The 21,707-nt window shown below is 37.5% G+C and overlaps 2 protein-coding genes across 7 annotated transcripts; one reads left to right on the forward strand and one right to left on the reverse strand.

Moving 5' to 3' along the window:
- Positions 1–525: 525 nt before the first annotated feature.
- Positions 526–5,436, reverse strand: lrrc51 (leucine rich repeat containing 51). Of its 3 annotated transcripts, none has more exons than XM_028045446.1 (5): positions 5,124–5,436; positions 4,929–5,008; positions 3,928–4,133; positions 2,750–2,898; positions 526–2,210 (listed from the first exon to the last, which is right to left on the reverse strand). In XM_028045446.1, exons 2-5 carry the CDS (start codon positions 4,990–4,992, stop codon positions 2,075–2,077), a joined length of 555 nt encoding a protein of 184 aa, XP_027901247.1. In that variant the 5' UTR covers positions 4,993–5,008; positions 5,124–5,436; the 3' UTR covers positions 526–2,074. The 3 variants fall into 3 exon arrangements, with proteins under 3 accessions (XP_027901247.1, XP_027901246.1, XP_027901248.1); XM_028045445.1 differs by having other exon boundaries at positions 4,899–5,008; XM_028045447.1 differs by lacking the exon at positions 526–2,210 and having other exon boundaries at positions 2,746–2,898; positions 4,899–5,008.
- A 557-nt stretch (positions 5,437–5,993) lies between these two features.
- LOC114161837 (nuclear mitotic apparatus protein 1) lies at positions 5,994–21,585 on the forward strand. Of its 4 annotated transcripts, none has more exons than XM_028045428.1 (25): positions 5,994–6,115; positions 6,372–6,441; positions 6,529–6,614; positions 7,628–7,701; positions 8,183–8,271; positions 8,361–8,435; positions 8,544–8,637; positions 8,721–8,886; positions 9,016–9,155; positions 9,258–9,369; positions 10,260–10,377; positions 10,588–10,728; positions 10,814–10,927; positions 11,567–15,442; positions 15,551–15,760; positions 15,840–16,033; positions 16,932–17,069; positions 17,445–17,559; positions 17,648–17,843; positions 17,982–18,118; positions 18,233–18,517; positions 19,259–19,360; positions 19,441–19,755; positions 20,514–20,560; positions 21,382–21,585. In XM_028045428.1, the coding sequence occupies exons 2-24, from the start codon at positions 6,406–6,408 to the stop codon at positions 20,547–20,549; spliced, it is 6,849 nt and encodes a 2,282-aa protein (XP_027901229.1). In that variant the 5' UTR covers positions 5,994–6,115; positions 6,372–6,405; the 3' UTR covers positions 20,550–20,560; positions 21,382–21,585. The 4 variants fall into 4 exon arrangements, with proteins under 4 accessions (XP_027901229.1, XP_027901233.1, XP_027901230.1 ...); XM_028045432.1 differs by having other exon boundaries at positions 8,808–8,886; XM_028045429.1 differs by having other exon boundaries at positions 8,186–8,271.
- The last annotated feature ends 122 nt before the right edge of the window (positions 21,586–21,707 follow it).

Raw genomic sequence — 21,707 nt, forward strand, 5'->3', positions numbered from 1 at the left:
ATTAAGCTGTTGTTTCACCCTGCATTGAACAGCAGGCCTGATTAAATGAAGGCAGCTCATCTGGTGTCATTTTCAATCAAGAAAAAAACTTTAGTTTCAGTTTTCATTTCAGCTCCTGACAGTTTAATCTGTCTTTCACCTGACCACATCATGATTAACCTGCTCATTTCCAGAGGATAAGGATTCAAACACAAGCAGAGGTGTGGGCTGGTTGGACCTCCTGAAATGTTTTAGCTTAACGGATGAGTTTACAGACAGAGATGTTCAAGTATCCTGCCCTCCTGATGACTTGGGCACGAACTTAACCTTTTTAATGACAGGGTTAGAAAATCAAGGGTGAAGCGAGTGGCCTGTGGAGGATGCAAAGACTCGCTGTACGATCGTTACCTTTGTACAGAATTTTCCGATCGACTACATCTGTAGCTGGTGGATCGTATGAAGGTCCTGTAGGATGACAATTTTTTAGGAAACAAAACTGCTTTTCAGGTCTGCGATTGTTAGCTTTTTACTTAAAGCCTTTTTCCCCCCCCCCGGATTGAGGTTTTCATATTAATCAGAATCTAACTTGTTGCAGCATGGAAGAGTGATAATCTTTATACCCGAGCAGATTAAATAACCTCAGATCTTTTGCCGATTATTTATGTGTTTTTGTTTCTAACTGTACATGTGCTCTTTAAGGGAGGGCACAACATGAGACGATCTCAAGTCGCTAAAGGGAGCTTGCAAGACTATTTATACCACACAATTGATTAGTGCTTTTGTTATGCAATGGATTCTTGGCATTTTTTTTTCTGTTACTTAAATGTGTAATACATGGAAGACTGTATGTTTGTACTATCTTAGGCTAGTACCAAAAAGTTAAAAATATTTTTGTTTGGTTTAATCAGTTCATTAAAAAGTTTCAAGAAAACAATTGTGTCTTATTGTAGTGACCACATGTTGACTTCTGAGAAGTAGTTTATTTAGTGATGTTACAGAGTTTTAACAGATAATTTACATTAAGAATCAAACATTTCTACAGGTACAAATTCATATATTAGCATAACATTGAAATGTTACTTTATTTCAGTCATTCAAAAAGTAATTATGACATTGTACACATATATTGATACATTTCTAGGATTTAGAATTTGATGATTATGGCTAATAAAAAACCCAAGTTCTCTTTCTTAGACAATTCCTCCTGGATTATTTGTAAGTTTATATCAGGAAAATGTACTTGTCAGTCAAGCAAATTGGTCCACTAAGCAAAAATTTACTTATTTTCCTTCTTGGTCCATGCAAGATATTTCTGATGTCTCTGGTGCAGCAGGGGTTTAAAACCAGGAATACAAAAGTTATAGTCCGCGTTCTGGATTGTTCTGTACCAGAACATGAACTGTAAATGACTTGCAGTGACTCTTAGGTCTTTGTGTTCAACCTCCCTGTGGAGAGGCTCAATAACTCTCTGCTGAACAACTGTCAAGTCTGCAGCCTTTCAAATGATTTTGTCAGACATAATATTTCTATGTAATATATCTTTTTTGGTCTTGCATGATCTCTTAATTATGTGAGGAACTGAATAGGTTTCATTGCTTGTAATTCCTAACAATATATATATATATATATTTTTTTTTTTAGAAATAAACACTTAATAATATAACACTCTCTATGTAATAAATCCATTAAATATTTCAGGTTTACATGTCCTAATTAGGATTGTTGACATGGCATAACTGTTCAATATTATTCAACTTACAGATGAGATGCACCTGTAAGTTCAGAGACGTTTGAACTTAAACTTCATAATCGGTTAAACTCATATTCCATGCCATGATTAGATTTGAAAAATTGCAAGTTAATACTGGCTAAAATGTGAAACGAGTAGGTTTCAGTGATGTTCTCCAACAAAAAAACTAAATCTCAGTTATTTTTCTATTTCCAGCACAGAAACCTCAAATTGTGACATTGAATTGCAAGAAATATTTACAACACTAATTTCAGTTGAAATACTGGTGGCAAATGTGCATATTTAAAAATCTGTTTTCTTGCAGTGAAGCTTTTGAATTGAGTTATGATTTCCACACACTAGCATTCAGTGAAGGCTCTTCTTGCTGCTTCTGCAGCGGGAGTTGCTCTGATGCCACAGCTTAGCCAGGACTCGCTCCTGCTGTGTCACAGCACTGAAGTCCATCGTTTTTAACTGCGGCAATGCCGAAATCACACGATTCCTGCACACAGAAAACTACACACTGAATATTGCACTTGTTTTTACTTTTTAAGAGTTTCTAGCTGTGCCAGGTTTGAAAGCAGTAAAGCTAATCTTGCAAGTGTTGCATTTTGTGTTGAAAATCAAATGTAAAAAAACTGGACTGTTTAAAAAGTGATCACTGTTTTAACCAGCAGACATAAAAAAGACATCGTAGTTTCTTAACCGTGAATTGTGTGTGTGTGTGTGTTTAAGTACTGTTGCTGTGCAGACCAGGAAAGGAATTTGATCCGTGTTTAAGCACCTGTTTGCAATGTCGTGCACATACGTGCCTGCACAACATTCAGGTCTAGAGCAATCCCTCCGTTTCTGCTCTGTCTGTATCGGTGAACCAAAAGCACGTACTTAATCTCTGTACATATGTGTATTGTATACATAGCAACAAATGACAACAGTAGATGACTGCATTTCTGCAGTCATATAAAAATTTTTTACAAGTAAAGGACCTCCCTGTAATATTGTCTCAACTCGGTAAGATGTGTGTTAGAGAAATGTCTCTACCTGTAAGTCTTGTTTGTCTCTATGGGGTTTCCATGTAGAGTGACGGAGTGAAGATGGGGGAGCACACCCAACCTGTCCACCTCTGACAGAGTAGAAATGTTGTTTCCATGAAGATATAACACGCGGAGTCCATGCAACTCGCACAAAACCTGCAACATATTTGTGCGCAAGCTTTATTAATGTGACAGCCTATGAATCACCAGGTCTTTTTGAGTCCATATGTTGTTATCAGAATAAGGATGAGAGTTACATTTTTGGGCATTTTCTCTCTTTTTTTTTAAAACTGCTTTAGCCACATCAGACTGATGGAGAGAATATAACAGACATTTTCAAGTATTGCATCAGATTGTTAATTGCGATTAGGCTTGGACTTTGACAGAGCCATTCCAATACGGTACATGAATATGCAGCTGTGCATTGATAAGTCACTCCATTGCAGCTCTGGCTGCCTGTTTATGGCTGTCACCAGTAGCAAATCTTTGCAATCTCCATTGATTTTGTGTTTCCTCACATTAACACTCATCAGCTTCCCTTTTCCTGCTCAAGACAGATGATACTGACACAGCTATGTTTCACTGTGGGGATTGGGTGTGCTAATTTTCCATAGATGATAGCATTAAGATTTAACTTGTCTTATCTAAACACCTCCTTCCACGTGTGTGCTTGCCTTTGTCCTCTACATAGCTGTGGACTGAAAATATGACTTCTTATGGTTCTCTTTCAACAACTGCTTCTCTCTCCTCCCTCTTCCATAAAGGGTCAGATTTGGAAGGACTTATGAAATGCTCAGTGAAATGATGAAAGATTGGGATAATATTTTATGATCAAAGCCGATTTAACCTACAACTTTGTCCCTGACTTTCTGCTGTGTTTCTTTATCTTCATTCTCAAAACAATTGAATACATAGGATTTCATTTAGGTTTATCGGAGTAGCAAGGGACAAATTCACATGTATGCCATCAAAATTTATCCGATATTTTTGAAAAGAGTTTTGAAAACCTTGTATTAATTGAATTCTCGTTCACAATTATAATGCATCACTTTGTGTTGGTTTCACATATAAAGACACTATCATTCCAGAGAACTAATTAAATTTGCAGATGTAAAAAAGACAAAGGTGTATGAAGATTTTTGCAAGGCGTTGTAGCTGCACTGGACATGGTCAAATGAAACTTACCTTATCTATATGTGAGAGTTTGTTGAAGGAGAGGTCCAGCCAGGCGAGACTTGAGGGTTCAGCCAGGAAGTGGCTCACTGTCTGATGGAGGTCACACAGGTCAATGATGCTGTTGTTACTGAGACGGAGGGAGCAGCTAAGATATTTACTTTCTGAATTTTTTTTTAAAGGTCGAAGACTGCTGTGGGGATTCTCTGTCCAAGCGTCTAAAACAGAAAATACAAGAAAGGTAGAGAATTTGAAATACTGGCTATTTATTTTTATTACATTGACATACTATTTAGGTTATTAAAGCTTTTGTCATGCAAATATTATTTTGCTACAAAAAACAGTAGAAATCATAAACAGACATGTTCATTTTTTGTTACTGACTGCATCACTTGCGTGGCCAACCGTACTACCTAACCTATTCAAGGATTCAAGGATTTTTTATTGTCATGCCAGCTTGGATTTGTGGTAAAAAAATTTGTACTCAGAAATTTTACAAAATTTTCAACACACACAAAAATAAAAAGATAAATAATTAAATAAAAATAAATAAATGATGTAAATAAACCTATGTAATGCAACTGAAGGTATGTAACTCATCATAACCTCATTCAGCTTCCATCCTCTTCTGCCCCTTTGCAGACACACTTACACCTACAGTATTTGCTGCAGTCTAAGGACTGATTAAGACATATTTATTTATCATTGAGGGTACCACTGCAATTGTGTTATGTTCCAGAAACATGATGATAAATAATAATAATAAAAAAAATCTTGTCTTACAAGTAATTGAAGAGATTGATTGTATAATAAACATTTAAATTATTTTCATTTAAGAAAACACATCGTCTTTTCATTTTTAAAAATATAACTCAGTCAAATGGCATTAAAGCCCTATAAGACCTGCTGTTCATTTTCTATTTTCAATTAAGATAAACAGAAATGAAACTCAGTAATCAAGCTGATCATCAGAAAGTACGAACATTTAGAGAAACCATGATGAAGATCAGAACCTGTCAATCTGGTGAGACTTCTGAAAGATAAATCCACCGGAGCTCCACACATAATTTTATCCATGAACACTTTCAATAACCTGCAGGATTAAGAGACATATATCATTTTTGTGAGATATTTAGCGTAGATGTCTTCATATTTTTAACAATTAATCAGTGATATAAATCCTAAACTAACCAATAAAGTAAAGTTACCGTGTAATAGATGTTCAAATTGACGTTTCGGTGGGGCTCTTCTTTACTGAAGCAGCCTTTTCACACAACAATCTGATTCCAAGGTAACCAACACATGCATTCTGGGATTTGTAGTAAAGATAACTGGAGAACTAGTTTATAGGTAATTCCCGTAAAAAAAAGAATGCTGACTTTACAGGTTGAAATTATATTTTAGCCTATTAAGAAAACCTGATTGTGCAACCTGATATTAAATAACCAAACTTTTTATTAGTTTATTAAATTTTACTTTCCAGGCGCCAAGTCTCGCTTGACTACATAAAGCAAAGGCAGATTGAAATTAAACCATTGATTTATAGCAGATAAAATACTTCCTGATTTAAATATGCCCATGTTGTCCCTATGTTGTGGGTGGCATTTTTGAGAAAACAGTGTCAAAATGCCAATTTCTATTCTTTATATTTCAAAAGTAGCGCTGATAATATTACCGTCAAAAATTGTATGGGGGTAACAACCAGTTAGTTGTAAAACTACTACTACTACCACTGCCACGCGAAAAATTATATTAAGAATGTTCACATTCACCCATACGTTTTTACGTAAAAAATAACTGAAATATATACAACGTAAAACTAATTCTATTTTTACAAATGAAACTAACTTTATTTAATTTGTTTTGTGCGAAACTTTACCAAACATGCTGTAATGGGTTGCCACTTCCAACATGGCGACGCCCCACCCACCCCTCCAAAAAAAAAACAAAACAAAAAAAAAAAAACAAGGCGGGGAAACGTCACAATTTTTACGTACCTACATTTTCCGGCTTTTAATCCAATCGCCTTCATCTGTTTTCACACGCGTCAATATGAGTACACCGATTGGTTGGTTCAATCTTCTAAAGGCAGTTTGAATTTTTTGTCGCGTTTCACCTGATGAAACTCGTATCTGTTACTGTTTGTGTTGGAAGTTGATGTAGCATAAGAAGATACTGTCTAATAAGGAAGACAATTTAGGTGAGTACCTACTTGAAGGGAACATTTTATCTTGCCTGAGTTTTCGTGGAACGTTAATTAAGAAACGTTACTGTATTTATCGCTTAGCTTAAAAAAACGATGATAGCATTGTTGCAATTCAAAAACTAAGAAATGTTGCAGAAAAAAAAGGCGTTATTAAATACGATAACTGCACTGGAACTCATATGAACTGAAAGGTTTTCACATTTGTTTGCTCAAGTTCTTAGTAGTAAGCTGTTAATTTTTCCCCTCATAGTTTAAAATCCCTTTGAGATAAAGGGTCAACCAAGATGACAAACGTGGGTACTAAGGCTCTTCTCAGCTGGGTAAGTTTAAGCTAATATTGGGTATCCATGTAATAATAGAATACTTTTTAAAATTTACTCATTTTATTTCAAATTATTGTTGTGCAGGTCAATAGTATCACTGCATTGAAAAGCGAGATACAGATCGATGATTTACAGGATGGGGTGGTCCTGGTGAAACTGATTCATGTACTGTAAGTTGGAGCGTTGAAGTTCTGGGTTTGTTTGTACAAACAGGGAGGTTTGCCATGTCTTTTTACACCTTACCCTGTTATTGGAGTAATAGCTGTGTCTGACTGAATCCCTTTTCACCCTTTCTCCTTCATTTGTTGTCCTAGTAGCTTCGTTTCTAATAAGATTTTCCCACACAGTCTAAGTTGAAGTGTTGAATTACTGATAATTTTCCAGTGCTGAAATATTAATTTAATTAACTATAAGTGTTTAGATAATGTTTTCACAGTTCTTAAAAACTAAGGTATTTTCTGTCTTTGAACAAAGATCTGTGTTTGAAATAGAGTCACTGATATAACTATTTTCTACATGTTTTTATGGCTACATCCACTGTGACATCTGGCTTATGATGTATGCAATATTGTATTATTGATGACTGTTTTTCCAACAACTAAATATGCAAGGAAGTATTTCATTTATAACCACAAACATAGTATGTCTAAAACTTAAACATTGTAGTTTAATATAGTTAAAATAGTTTTGAAATTCCTATCAAACAAAATAAAGTGAAAAGCAACATAGTATTTCTTAATTTAAAATATAATATCAAGAACAAAACATAATATGCAAAAACCACTGCAATACCTAGTGTATTTGATTTTGATTCCCAGTGTAAAATATATTTACAAGGTATATTAAATTTCCATAAATGTAAATGTACTTATTGTCATGCAAAGTATGTTAGCATAGCTGATGTGGTTTATTTGAACAACTGTTTACCTTTTTAATTTAATTGTAATGGCATTATAGCAGCTTATTTTTAATAGTGTTCCTTTTGGGTTCTTTTTTGATGCATAGATACTACTGTATGTTTTCTTGTGCAGGAATGATATGTGTTTACAGTACACACGTGGAAACTATAAGTCAAATGTAAAAATTGGAGAGAACTCATGAAGTATCAGTTTCTTATAAAAAGGGGTTCAAGCTTTGTGTTTCATTCTTGATAGTTGATTTTGTCATTTTTGTGTTGTAACAGGAAAAAGAGGGAAATCCCCTGTTTCAGTGATTCTTTTGAGGATCGGGTTCGTTTCATTAGAGAGTTCCTGGAAGGTAAGCTTTATGTATTACTTTAAAATATGCATAAAATGTATAATATGTTACCTATTCCAACTTGCGAGAATCAAGTCATTACTTTGCCAACACTCGGCATGCAGACAAGATCTTCAGAATCCTGCTAGTTGAAACCAGCTCCTGAGGATCCAGTGGGCCCAAATGTTAGTAATTCTAACTGGGAATTACTCTTATTTCCCAGTTAGAAATAGTATAAACCAGCCTACTTTTGCTGGACGACTGCCATAGTTGTAACAAAAAATTGCAAGTGTGTGAAGGAACTGACCCAACTTCAAAATTTATGAAAAGAAATTTGAGCAGGATCTCTATACAGTTAAGTACTATGAACTTATAACTGAAATGTGTTTAATGTGTTATGAAATTACAAATGGCAAGCTATGACTGTAAATCAGCTGACTGGGAACTACTATAGAAAGTAGCCTAACTTGGGAAGTAATTTTTTGTCTCTTTTTTCCATCAGTAGCGTGCAAGTTTAACCCAACTAAAGGCACCCCTATATCATGGGACAGCATAAAAGACGGAAAGAACCTAACGGTGGAAATTTCAAAGGTTAAAAACAAAGGAGATCAAATGTGGTGAAATGAATGATGAAAGCATAAATTTAAACCCATTCTGATTAGATTTTACTTTGTTCTCAGGTGCTTTTGTTGCTGTTTTATCATGACATGATGAATGATCGCCACACGCTTAGTGAACTGGATTGTGATGCAGAAGTATGTTATAGTACATGATAAAAAAAAATTGTATTTTGTTCAGTGCTTCTAATATCATGACATGTAATTGGAATTGAATGTCCATATGTGTATATTTCTCTCTGTTAGCATGAGCTTGCCAACATGACCGACTGTTATGTGAGTGAGAAAGAAGGTTGTGTTTATCTGAACAAAACACTGGACACATACTTGACAAGGAAATGTAAGTCTAAACCTTTAACCCCTAAATACCAATGTGTGTGAGCTACTGATTTGGACTGACATAGAAACTGCAAACCTGTTCAGATCTGCCTGTATCTCCACAAATCTTTCAAAATTCATCATCCAACTCCACTTCCACCTCCAATCTGTCCACCATTTCCTCGGTCTCAGACAATGAGTCTCCAGTCTTTCTGCGTACACAGAAGGTCAACTTTGTTGATCTGGAAACGGTGGCTTCCTCCTCTGTCAGGTATTGATGGAAATTTCAGTTAAATCCAGCTTGAGTTTGTTTAATTGGACCTTCTGTTTATTATAACTCAAATTAAGCCTGTTTGTATTTAGATGTACGAATCTCGTTCTTTAACTTTTATTTCTGCAGCAAATCTCCTCTGGCTGAGGTCATGAATACACCTAAGTTTCAGATGAGAAAAATGCGAAGACAGATGATCAAAGACAGAGAATACAGAGATGATTTGGAGAAGCAGCTAACCAGCACAGTTGCACTAATTACCCAGAAAGGTAGGACAAATAACTCGTTATGCAAGGTTTATTTCTCTTTTCTTGTTGCTGTCTTTTTCCATTTCTACTTTTGCTCCATAATTGATTTTTTTTTTTTTTTAGAATCTTATATCAACCAGTTGCAGTACCGCCTAGATAAGGTGAACATGGAACAAAGAAATCAGGAGCAGACAATCACCGAACAAATCACTGAGCTTGAGGCCAAAAACAACTCGTAAGTGTGCCATCCATCCATCCATCCATCTTCTTCCGCTTATCCGAGGTCGGGTCGCGGGGGTAGCAGCTTCAGAAGGGAGGCCCAGACTTCCCTCTCCCCAGCCACTTCTTCCAGCTCCTCCGGGGGAATCCCGAGGCGTTCCCAGGCCAGCCGAGAGACATAGTCCCTCCAGCGTGTCCTGGGTCTTCCCCGGGGCCTCCTCCGGGTGGGACGTGCCCGGAACACCTCACCAGGGAGGCGTCCAGGAGGCATCCTGACCAGATGCCCAAGCCACCTCAACTGGCTCCTCTCGATGTGAAGGAGCAGCGGCTCTACTCTGAGTCCCTCCCGGATGACTGAGCTTCTCACCCTATCTCTAAGGGAGAGCCCAGCCACCCTACGGAGAAAACCCATTTCGGTCGCTTGTATCCGCGATCTCGTTCTTTCGGTCATGACCCAAAGCTCATGACCATAGATGAGGGTGGGAACGTAGATCGACCGGTAAATCGAGAGCTTCGCTTTTTGGCTCAGCTCTCTCTTCACCACAACGGACCGGTACAGCGCCCGCTTGACAGCAGACGCTGCGCCAATCCGCCTGTCGATCTCCCGCTCCCTTCTTCCCCCATTCGTGAACAAGATCCCGAGATACTTAAACTCCTCCACTTGGGGCAGGACACCCCCTCTGACCCGGAGAAGGCACTCTACCCTTTTCCAGCTCAAGACCATGGCCTCGGATTTGGAGGCACTGATCTCCAAATCCGTGTGTGCCAATATGATTTTAATAAAATGTCTAAATCTATCTAATGCAATTCAATACAATCTGAAATAAGAGGTGAGAGAAGTTTATCTTGATGGATAAATGTATATAAAGGTAAGGAAAAAAACAAACTTGTGATTCATTTTCTTAGGTTACAATTGCGCCTTAACGAGCTGCTAAAGGAAAACAAAGATTTGAAGAGTACCTCTATTTATATGGAGCGGAAGGTGGATGAACTTACAGGAGAAAATGGTGATCTCTCCTTCCAGGTAATTATGAGTAAACTCTACTTTCTGTTAAATTCATTAGCGCTTGACATGCTCTGTGTGTATGCCAGTGTAATGCCATTGCTTTTATTGTAAATAGGGTTAGGCACAGCCACATAGTACATATAGATTTTGTCTGTTTTAGCCCTTAAAACTAGAAAATTAAATATTTATTGTATGCCTAATTCTAAAAGATGTTTGAATTATTGTCAGATGAGAGCTTTGTGTTCCAAGTTGGCCGTCTTTGAAGCAGAAAACGGCCAGCTGACACAAGCTCAAGCGTCTGCTGAGGAGGAGTGGAGAAACAAAACAAGCCATTTGCAATCAGAACTCAACCAAGCAACCACACAAAAGGTGGGTAATAGAGTCACAATAAAACTGTGCAGCACCGTTTCTATTTTGCTGTTACTATTTTTAATTCTGGTTCCTTATTCTTTAGGAACTCTTGTATGACCAAGTTCAGATCCTCCAAGGAAAAATCTCCTGTTTAGAGGAAGAACTAAACAAAGCCAACAAAGAGGAAGTTGGGGAAAATATGGGTCCTATAATGGAGGTAAGCAAAGGTTTAGTTTTATTTTAGTATTTTCCACGTCTGGATTAAGATTGGAAGAATAAAATAAGAATATGGAAATATATTTGTATTCCAGACTTTATTCCCTCTCTGATTGTCTAACTTTTTTTTTTTTTAAACATTTTTATTAGTTTTGTGTTTTCACAAACAGAAAAAAAATATATAACATTGTACACTGTGCTGCCAGTCACCTTACATGAGTATGAGATACAAAACAAAAACAAATTGTCTAACTTTAATTTTGTACATCCTTTCTTCTTTGTGTCTGTCCTTTGTTCCTTGCTTTCTCTTTTGAGCCCTTCTTTATTTGCTTTCTGTCTCTTTTCTACAGTTATCATATTTGAAAACTATTCTCTGCAGAAATGTCTGCCATAAATTTGTAAAGAACTTTTGGATATTTTATTTTAAGATGATGATAAAAGAAAAGGCACAATTATGCAAAGTGGGGTCTGAAAAAAGTTGGGAGTGTTTTTGCTTTTTTTTTTTTGGCAAAGTGTGCAGGGACCATGTGAGGGTAATAGTTTACAGTTTATAACCCCTGGCCCTATTGCTGGGCTATAGAAATAAACGTATCCCATGATAGAAATGTTTATTAGGTGTCTCCTCTTCTTGTATCACCAGAGAGAAATGTTGGAGACTGAAATTATCAGTCTGAAGAATGAGCTTGAGGGCACACTTTGTTCCTTAAGAAAGGCAGAAGAACAGATTCATACCATAACTCAGAAGTTGGCTGAATGTGAGGAAGAAATAACTCAGTATAAAGAGCTACTTAAACAACAAAAGGCACAAACTGAACAAATGATTCAAGCCAAGGATGAAATTGTGGAGAAGCTGAGAAAACATCTGGATGAACAGAGGACGGTTCTTGAACAAGAAATCAGTGATCTGAAACTTCAGCTTGAGCATGTTGAGCACCAGAAAACTGAGCAGATGACCAAACTGCAACAACACATTGAAGCTTGTGAACAGGAAATAACAACATTAAAAGACTTAAAGAGAGAGCATGAAGATCTTCTACATCAGACTGATGTACAGATGAAGGATCTGGAGATGAAGCTGGAGGCTACTACCACTCTGTTAGCTGATAGAGACCAACAAATTTCCAACCTCAAAGAAGAAGTCAACTTGTTTGCAGAAGAAAGTAAAATAAGCAAAGATGAAATTCAGTCCAAACAAGACACACTTGATAAATTACTAGAGGAAAAATCACATGAAGAAGAAATTCTTCACAATAAAATCCAAACCTTAACAGTTTGTACGGAAGGCCTTAATTCATCCCTGAAACGGGCTCAGGAAGAAATCCATTTTAAACAGGATCTGCTGGCTAAAACCCAGCAAGAGAATGCTGAAGAAAAGAAAATACTTCAGCAACAGATTTTAAGCTGTCAGGAGGAGGTGCAGAGGCTAAAAGGAGAGATTAGGCAAAAAACTGAGGAACTAGTCTCTCTCAAGAATGCTAGCACTCAACATTCTCTGTCTCTTCAGCAAGAGATCAACAGCCTAAAAGTCCAAATAGAAAATCTTAATGATGCTTTGAGAAAAGCTGAGGAAGTAGTTCGGACCCAGCAGGGCTTGCTTACAAAACTGCAGGAAGAAACGTCTCGCCAAACGGAGCTTCTGCAGCAACAACTGTCTGCTTCTGAAGAGAAGGTAAAAAACCTAAACAAGTCAATTCTAGCTAAGGAAGATCGAATGCGGCTGATGGAAATCGAAAGTTTGGAACAGGCTAATGGTTTACATCAAGAGATAAATGATTTGAAGTCTCAGGTTGAATGTCTTGATTCCTCACTGAAAGCAGCTGAAGAGAACTTGCAATGCAAGGAAAATCAGTTTGCAGAACAGAAACAGCAGAACACTCAGCAAATAGAAACCCTTCAAATGCAGATGAATGTGTCTCAAGGTGAGATAAAGAAGTTAAAAGGAGAGATTGAGGCTAAAGAGGAGCAGATGGTTCAGCTAAAGACGGAGATGTCTACAAAATCAAAGTCACTGCAGCAGGAGATTGACACTCTAAGTGAGCAGTTGAAAAGCATCTCCAGTTCTTTACAGATTGCTGAAAACCAAATTAAAGTCAAGGAAGACCTCTTAGCCAAACAAGAACAGGAAAGTTCTTTGCAGATTGAAGAATTAAGAAAACATAGAACAGTTCTTGAGCATGAGGTGAATCAATTGAAGCAAAACATTCAAATCAAAGAGGATGAAGTCAGAATGCTAAAAGATGATCACTGCAAGGAGTCGGGTGTCTTAAACAATGAGATCCAAACTCTGAAAGATCAAGTCCAATGTTTGAATGAATCCCTCAAGTCTACAACAGACCAACTGCTGGCTAAGGATAAGCTGTTGGTTCAGAAGGAAATGGAAATTTCTCAGCAGAAGGATTCACATCAGAACATCATGGCCACTTCTGAAGAGGAGAATCACAGACTTAAGGAAGTGATCCAGGCCAACGAGGAACAGATGGGACTCTTAAAAAGTCATACTGCTGAGCAGACAGATGTTTTACATCAGGAGATAAATGATTTGAAGTCTCAGGTTGAATGTCTTAGTTCCTCATTGAGGGCAGCTGAAGAGAACTTGCAGTCGAAGGAAAATCAGTTTGCTGAACAGCAGCAACAGACCACTCAGCAAATCGAAACCCTTCAAATACAGATGAAAGCATCTCGAGATGAGCTAAAGAAGCTGAAAGTAGAGGTTGATGCTAAAGAGGAGCAGGTGGTTCAGCTAAAGACAGAGACGTCTACAAAATCAGAGTCACTGCAGCAGGAGATTGATGCTTTAAATGAGCAGATTAAAAACATCTCTAGTTCTCTGGAGATTGCTGAAAACCAAATTAAAGCCAAGGAAGATCTCTTAGCCAAACAAGAACAGGAAAGTTCTTTGCAGATTGAAGAATTGAGAAAACACAGAACAGTTCTTGAGGAGGAGGTGAATCATCTGAAGCAAGATATTAAATCTAAAGAGGATGAAGTCCAAACATTGAAGGCTGATCACTGGAAGGAGTCGGAGGACTTAAACATTAAGATGCAAACTCTAAAGAATCAGATAGAATGTTTGAATGAATCTCTACAGTCTGCAATATACCAGGTGTTGGCTAAAGAAAAACTGCTAGCTCAGAAAGACACTGAAATTTCCCAGCAGAACGATTCACTTCAAAACTTGAGGGCTGCTTCTGAGGAAGAAACATCAAGGCTGAGGGAGGAGATCCAAGCTAAACAAGAGCAACTTGTCAACCTTAAAGAAGAAGGTGCCACACAGTCGGATATGCTTCAGCAGGAAATTAAAAGTTTGCAAACACAACTGGATGATATGGCCAAAACAAAAAAAATCAGTGAGGAAGAGCTGCAGACTCAGAAGGAGGTTCTTCAGCAACAACTGTCGGCTTTTGAGGAAGAACTGAGGATGCTGAGAAGTGAGAGTCAATCCAAGGAAGAACAGATGGAGCTGCTGAAGGCTGAAAACGCAAAGCAGTTGAACTCGCTAAATCAAGAGATCGAAAGTTTAAACAAACAGGTGGAAACTCTCAGTGCCTTGATGAGAAAGACGGAAGAAGAAATCCACTCCCATGAAGATCTTTTGGCTAAGCAACAAAAAGAAAACGCAGAACAGAGTCAAGAACTTGAGAGCTTACATGAGAATGTCCAACAGTTAAATAAACAGCTAGAACAACTTCACTCACATGAAGAGGAGATTGAAAAATTAAAAGGATCCCAGGCTGAGAAAGAAAATGACCTCCTTGAAGCTGAAAGGAAGCTTCAGGATCTGCAGGCAGAGTTGTCAGAAGCAAGGATGCTCATTGCTGACAAAGATCAAAATCTTAACACCTTGAATCAGGAGGTTGTGCTTCAAGTTAGTTTGTTGCGAACAGCAAAAGAAGAGGCTGAGGCTAGTGAGAAAATCGTGGCTGAGTTAAAGCTGGAGAACTCCAAGCAGAAAGATGTTCTTCAAGATGAGATACAGGAGCTTAAAGGAGAGTTGGAAACAATTTCTCAAAGACTTTGTGCCAAAGAGCAGAAATTACTTGAAACTCAGCAGGAGTCTGCAGAGCTGGTGAACAATCTCCAGCAGCAGCTTCTCTTGGTAAAGGCAGAGCTTGACAACCAAAAAGAGGCCCTATCTGCAAGTCTTCAAACAAAAGACGCTGCTCAGGCCTTACAGTTGACCACGCTGAAGGAAAAGGAGGTTCTTTTACAAGAAAAAGAAGCACTCATGTCCAAGATAATTCAAGTAGAGAGGGACCAAAGAGCTCTGGAGAAACGGGTTGAAGATGCAGTCATTGAGAAAGACAGGCTTGCTCAAGTCAATCAGGCCATGGAGAGGACAAATGTTGCCTCTTGTAAAGTGGAGGCTGATTTGCAAAAAGAGCTTGAAATTCTGAAAATGGCGAAAGAGCAACTTTTGAAGCGGAGAGAAAAAGCAGAAGAACTTGAGCTCATCAATGGAGAGCTGAAGCAACAACTTGCAGCGAAAACAGAGGCTGCTGAACACTACAAGGCTCAGGTTGGTTCAATGTAACTGCTTTAAAAATTTCAAGTTGAATGTCTTAGTTGTTTTATTTTGCTGTTTGTGTCATACCAAGGTGTCTGTTTGGTCATTTCAATCCCACAGATGGAGAAAGCTGTAAGCCATTACAACAGCAAGAAGCAGCTTCTCCAGAAAAGCGAAGAGGGAAACATTGAGCTTAAACAGGCTCTAGAGGATAAAGACAACAAACTCAAAGCAATTCTCCAGGATAATCAGATACTCCATCTTGACTTGGAGAAAGTCCAGACCAATGAGAAAAAACTCAAGGGTCAGGTCGCCAGTTTAGAGGCACAGGTTGGTACTACACATTAAGTTAAGATACAAAACAATCACACCTTATGCTCTTGTGGCATCATCATCTTTTCATCCATAGCTGGCTTATGCTGATCAAGTCCTGAGAACACAGAATAAGATCCATGGTGATGGAGGTGGTCTGACAGAGTCTGCTTACCTAGAGGTTCCCAGGAAGACGCGCTTGGGTTTTAGCACTACAGCACAGGTGAAGAGGTCCATGAGCTCGGACAGTCTGGACCAAAGCTCACTGGAGGACTCTCTTAACACTACAAGGTAACCTCTAAATTATGAGTCAATAATTGTAAACCTTAAACGGAGTGGAAATGTTATAGATAATGGGTCCATTGCAGTCCTAAAATGTCTGATACTATGAAATGTAGTTTCACTATCTTCCAGGTTTGGAAATGATTGGGTAATAACACAAAATTTGGAAAAATGTTTTGTTTTTCCACACTGTTTTTTATATTACTGAATAAATGCAGTAGTATTCACTCTGATTTATTGATATGGCATGTATTCTGTGGTTTGTCTTAAAACACCTTGATCAGTTTATGGTTTTTGACTTATTGAATAAACACTAATTAAAAAATCTAGAAGGTCTATTTTACCACACATATAGTCTCTATAGATGGCTTTAAATTTAAGTTGAACTGTACTTAAACTAGATATAAAATGCCAAATGAGTATTGGAATTACTTTACTAAACAAACAAAAATAAATGTACTAAAGTTAGCAAATTGTGCTTTGAATAATCACATTTGGTATGGATGTTCCATATCTTATTTAACAAGTCCAAGGTTAGACTTTAAAGTAAAGGGGATCAAAGTTGGGGCAATCTACTAATCAAGAATTACATTAAACATTTTGTTCTCAAGCTGTCAGAACATTACAAAAATTATGAAAAAAATGTAGAAATGTTTGGAATTCTGCAATAAAAATGTTATTTTGTTAAATGTTTTTCTTTTTTAGGGTTTTCTGCAAAGAAAGTGGTAAAAACATGTTAGAAATGTACAACCAGTTAAGAAATAAAATGCAATAGGTTCTCCTATTGCATTTTTAGTCCTGTATTTTAGTCTGTGACTGATCCTACGAGAATATCAAGGGATCAAATTCCCCTTGATATTTTCTCTTGATTTTCTCTTCTGTTTTTTTTCCTTCTTTTTCTTTATAGGAAACTGTCTGCACCTGGAGAATCAAGCACTCCGCTAGTTCGAAGCTCAGAACGTTTGGCAGCCAAACGTCGGGGCCTTCAGGCAGAGTCACTGGAAACTCTGTATTTTACACCCATCAACACCAAACGAACTAGAAGGTAGGTTTAAGCTGTAATGAACATTACAGTGCTTGTATTAATAGGCCCTAAACTGTTTTCTGTATGAGAAATTAGACATTTTCATAAAATATCATTGAATTTACTAGTTATATTAAAGTATATTAGCTTAGCCTTTATCATTTTATTTCCATTAAAAGTAGCATTAGCAAAGTCAGAAGGTTTGCACCAGTTATCTGAGCTTTTCAGGGAGAAACTGTTCACTGCCGCTTGTCTTTGCCTGAACACATGAGACATTTTTGTAACATCCATGTTTTCATTTGAAGAAACTTGGAGGACTTGCATGATTTAACTGGTCTTGATCTCCATGCCTGAATACATGGGAGGAAAAATAAATAAATGTTGTTTCATTCCTAGGAATGACAAACAAAGTGATGATTCTGATATAGAGCTGGACTCGACCCGAAAAAATCCAACTTCATCTGTAAAGAGACGCAGAACCACACAGGTCATAAATATCACTATGTCCAAGGTAGAGGAAAAGTCTTTGCTCTTAAATATTATGTCCACCCTGAGATTCTGCTGTAGTTTTGAGTCTCTTGCTTGTTTTCCATCTCTAGAAAACTCCAGGTTGCAGTGAAGATGAGACCTTTTACAGCCTGCATTCAGCTCGCTCCCAACCAAATCTCACCGGTGCTCATGCTGCACAACCCATGTCTTTGGACATGTTTAATGCACCAGCTGACAAGACGAAAGCTGCCAGTGATCAGCTCATTGGCCTTCCAGGCTACAGACGGAGCGCTGTCCATTCATACAGTAAGTTCATATCTATCAGATCTGCATGGTGTTCAGAAGGTCTTTAGTTTGAAACAAAATTTGATTAAATGTTATCTGCTAACTTTCTTGAACATGCTGCATCATCTAAGCAGTTGTCCTGTGTCGCCTTTCTTCCAGATACCAGTACATTCTGTGGGGGCGCAGAGAACGAGCCTGATGGTGGGCCTGAGGATTGGCTGAGGATCGCAGAGCTGCAGGCCAGGAACAAGGCCTGCCTCCCGCATCTGAAAAGTAGCTACCCTGTGGAGTCAGAGGTGTGGAAAAACAAACAACCTTCCTGCAGTAGACTCTGAAATAGTATGAGAAGTAAACTAAGTATTTGTAGCAAGTAGATTTTTCATGAGATCCCTCTTGTTGTGTTCGTGTAGACTGGCCAGGGCAGTGCCTTAATTTTCACGGACGAAGAGCTTCGCACTGGGGACCCATCAGATACAATGAAACGGGCATCCATGATGCCAGGCCAACTGCAGGACTCCCTGGTCTCCCATCGCTACTCCCTCATGGGCCACACGGGGGTTAGTACTCGGTCCCATCGTCTGTCCTTGATGCCAGGCCAGCTGCAATCAAGACCATCCCTCTCCTCTCAACTGAGAAGCCCAAAGAATTCCAAGCAGTCATCATCCACATTATCTGTTCACCAGATTTCACCTGAGGTAGGTGTGCAGCAGAATGTGCAGTAATGTTTTCTCAATTAATGATTGAGCATAGTATTGTTTAAAGTCAGGGCTAGTATTCTGCAAGTTTTAGATGTTTCCCTGAACTAACACACCTGAATCAAATTAATAGTTTATTAGTGGGGCTCTGTAGAGCTCGAATCTGCTTGTATAACATGAAAATAAAATTAAATGCTATTGGGTACATACATAGGTGCCGCAAACAGGATTTTCTTGTTTAATTTCGGATTTATTTTGAACTCCGACCTGGAATTTCTGATCTTGACTGTTTATCCTGACTGATTATAAAACAAATCTTGCAATATTTATTTTGAAGGATAAATCTTGGAAAAATGCGATGCAGTTTTTATTTGATGGATGATTGTTTTGAATCAAACAGAAAATGTTGGAATAACCCGGTTGATCCAATTTATGCATCAAACTGAATGCCCCCGATCTTTGCTTGATTTTTAATTTTTTAAAAAATTAGATTCAAATCCTTTGTATTGTGTTGTAAATTAAAAGAAACCCTGCAGAAGTGAAAATTTTTGCATTCAGATCTCTGGATGAATGACCGAAATACAGATTAATCTATTAACCTTGTCTTTAACCTATACGATACTGTCTCTATCCTTGACAATTTTGAGTGTACTGTGCAAAATTTAACTGAACTATGGAAAAAATTTTGTTGTTGTTGTTAAAACCAAAAATTTATTATGTTTCTTTATTTTTAATCTGAAGAAAAAGACAAGATCTAGCTGCTTCCCTCATCCACTCACTCCCAAGAACAAGAATGTGAGCAGGGGACCATCCAGTTCTAATCTTCACCCCATCCCTAGTCCTGTGAGTAGAAACGTGAGTGGAACCGTCATGTTTCCTATTGTTATAGAGTATGGTGACTGTTATCTTTAAATTCATTTCAGGCCGATCGTCGGCAGTCTATGATGTTCACGATTGACAACACCCCAAAGAGCAACAACTACCTAAAGAAAGGGCTGAACAAACTGCGCAATTCCGCTCGAAAATCTCCTGGAAAAGTTCTGAGAAAGTCGCCGTCCCACAAAAATGCTCGAAAGGGTCTGGAAAACTCCCTTTCAGTAAATTCTCAAGCCTCAGTGGGACGATCTGCGAAAGCTGGCAGCTTTAAGGCCCCACAGGTTGCAGCTCAGGCACAGAGAGGATCTCAAGCCACTAGCAGGTCTGCAAAGTCTCCTGGACTCACTGCTAGTGCTCGCAAGGTAAACATGCACAAACACAATGCATAAAACCACCATCTGTTCAGACAGCTGGTGTTGCAGTTGTTTCAGCTAGAAACCTGTTAATTGTCCTTACAACTTTATGTTCTGGAATGTGCAGGGCCTTGATTGTGTTTCGTATCATTTTACTTGTTTGAGAAAAAAAAAAAAAGTATATATATATACGGTATTTATTCCCTGAACTTGACAGTTCTCCTGACTTGTCCATTTTTCCTCATCTGTACAGTCACTGTACTGTAGTCCGTGACTACAGTACAGTCATGGACGAAGCCGTGTATTTTTTTTATATCTCAGATACGCCTGTTAGATTTGATTTATTACATAAGGTGTGGATGAAGACGCAGCTGATTTGCAAATGTGTGTTGTGAAGAATAATTCTGTTTAAGAGGCTGAATAATTTTGAGACAATCACATATTAACATTTATAAAGTAGATGCTTCTTTAACTAATGAGAAAATCATATCTACTGCAGCAACAAGTACAGCAAGAACTTTAACTCAGATTTGATGTCTTGTCTAACTGGTTTAAGAGCTGCATTCCTCTCAAACAAGCTTTCCCTGCTGTTTTGAAACGGTTTTACTTTCCAGCAAAAGCAAAACAATCCACTTTATTCTTTGTAATTTATGCATGTCGTATTATATTCACTGAGTTGATGATTTACAGTAACTACTGAAACAAAGTACCATAGAGAAAGTTTTGTCACTAATTTTCAGTAATTGCAAGTTTAAAACTTTTTTCAGAAGCAAGACTCTGTAAAGAAAGAGAAGGTTTTCTGAGACCCAAGAAGGTTCAAATATATATTTAGTTTTTCTCATTGGTGGCTCTCACACTGGGCTTAAAGGTGATACTACCTAATAGGAACACGGGGTCCACACTTCTCTTACTGTTATTTTACTAACACAGGGTTTCTGCAAGATCTTAAGTTTTTTCTTAATATGCAGCCTTAAAAATGTTTATATACCCTATATGAAATATCAAAAAGTTTAACATTTGAAAATGTGTGTTTTTTTTAAGAGTTGCACTGTTTTGTTAAAGTGTTGTGTTGTGAATTGTAGTTCTTGTTGAGGAATTTATTTATTTTACAAAACTTCATGATGCATAATACAAGAATAAATGAACCCTTTTGAAATTAATTCATACTTTTACACTTCAAAGTTTGTCTGCTCTTGAACCTTACTTGCAGTATAGTTAGTTTACTTATGTAATGTCATTTTTGATATCCTCTCTCTTTTGTCGTTTTGGGAATATATTTGTTTAAATAAAGGGGTTTTGGTAATTGGCTGAAATCCGCCAATCACTGTCCAAGACGATAGTTGACAAAGTTTGGTCGTCAAGATGTTGAAATACTTGGGTCACATGCTGTAAAACACCAATTCAATTTAACAAACATTAGTTTACCTTGTTCTTAACAAAGTTAAATATATTTTCAATATTCAGATAGATTTTTTCTTTTAAATTATTACTATTGTGAAAGTTAAAGTCTGGCTGAAACTTGCAGGAACTCTGTTGCATAGGTGTTTGAATTGTAGTAACATAATGTATTAATTTTATGGAAATTTTCTTCTTTAGTAAAAACAAACAAACTTTTCTTCTCTCCTTTCTCCACAGGTTATGAGAAGGATGAAGGTTTAAAGGCTTCAAGAGTGACCATCATTATCATCTACTCCTACTATTTTTTTTTATTTTTCTCTTCTTGCTTTTCACTAAAAGATTTCAATTTTTGTCCGTTAGGATTCTGTTTTAAACTACCTTTTCTGATATGATTTAATAGACCATTAAAATGCCTGTAAAATAAAGTATAATAAAATGAAATAAAAGTTGCAGTGCCCTTATTTCACCAGGAGTAAATTTGGGGTTCAGGTTGGAATCTCTTTCATTTCAGTGAGCATGTTTGAAATGTTTAAGCGTGGATACAGAGAAGTGGAAAATATCTT

This window comes from Xiphophorus couchianus, chromosome 18 (genome assembly GCF_001444195.1).
Source record: "Xiphophorus couchianus chromosome 18, X_couchianus-1.0, whole genome shotgun sequence".
In the NCBI taxonomy this organism is placed as follows: Eukaryota; Metazoa; Chordata; class Actinopteri; order Cyprinodontiformes; family Poeciliidae; genus Xiphophorus; species Xiphophorus couchianus.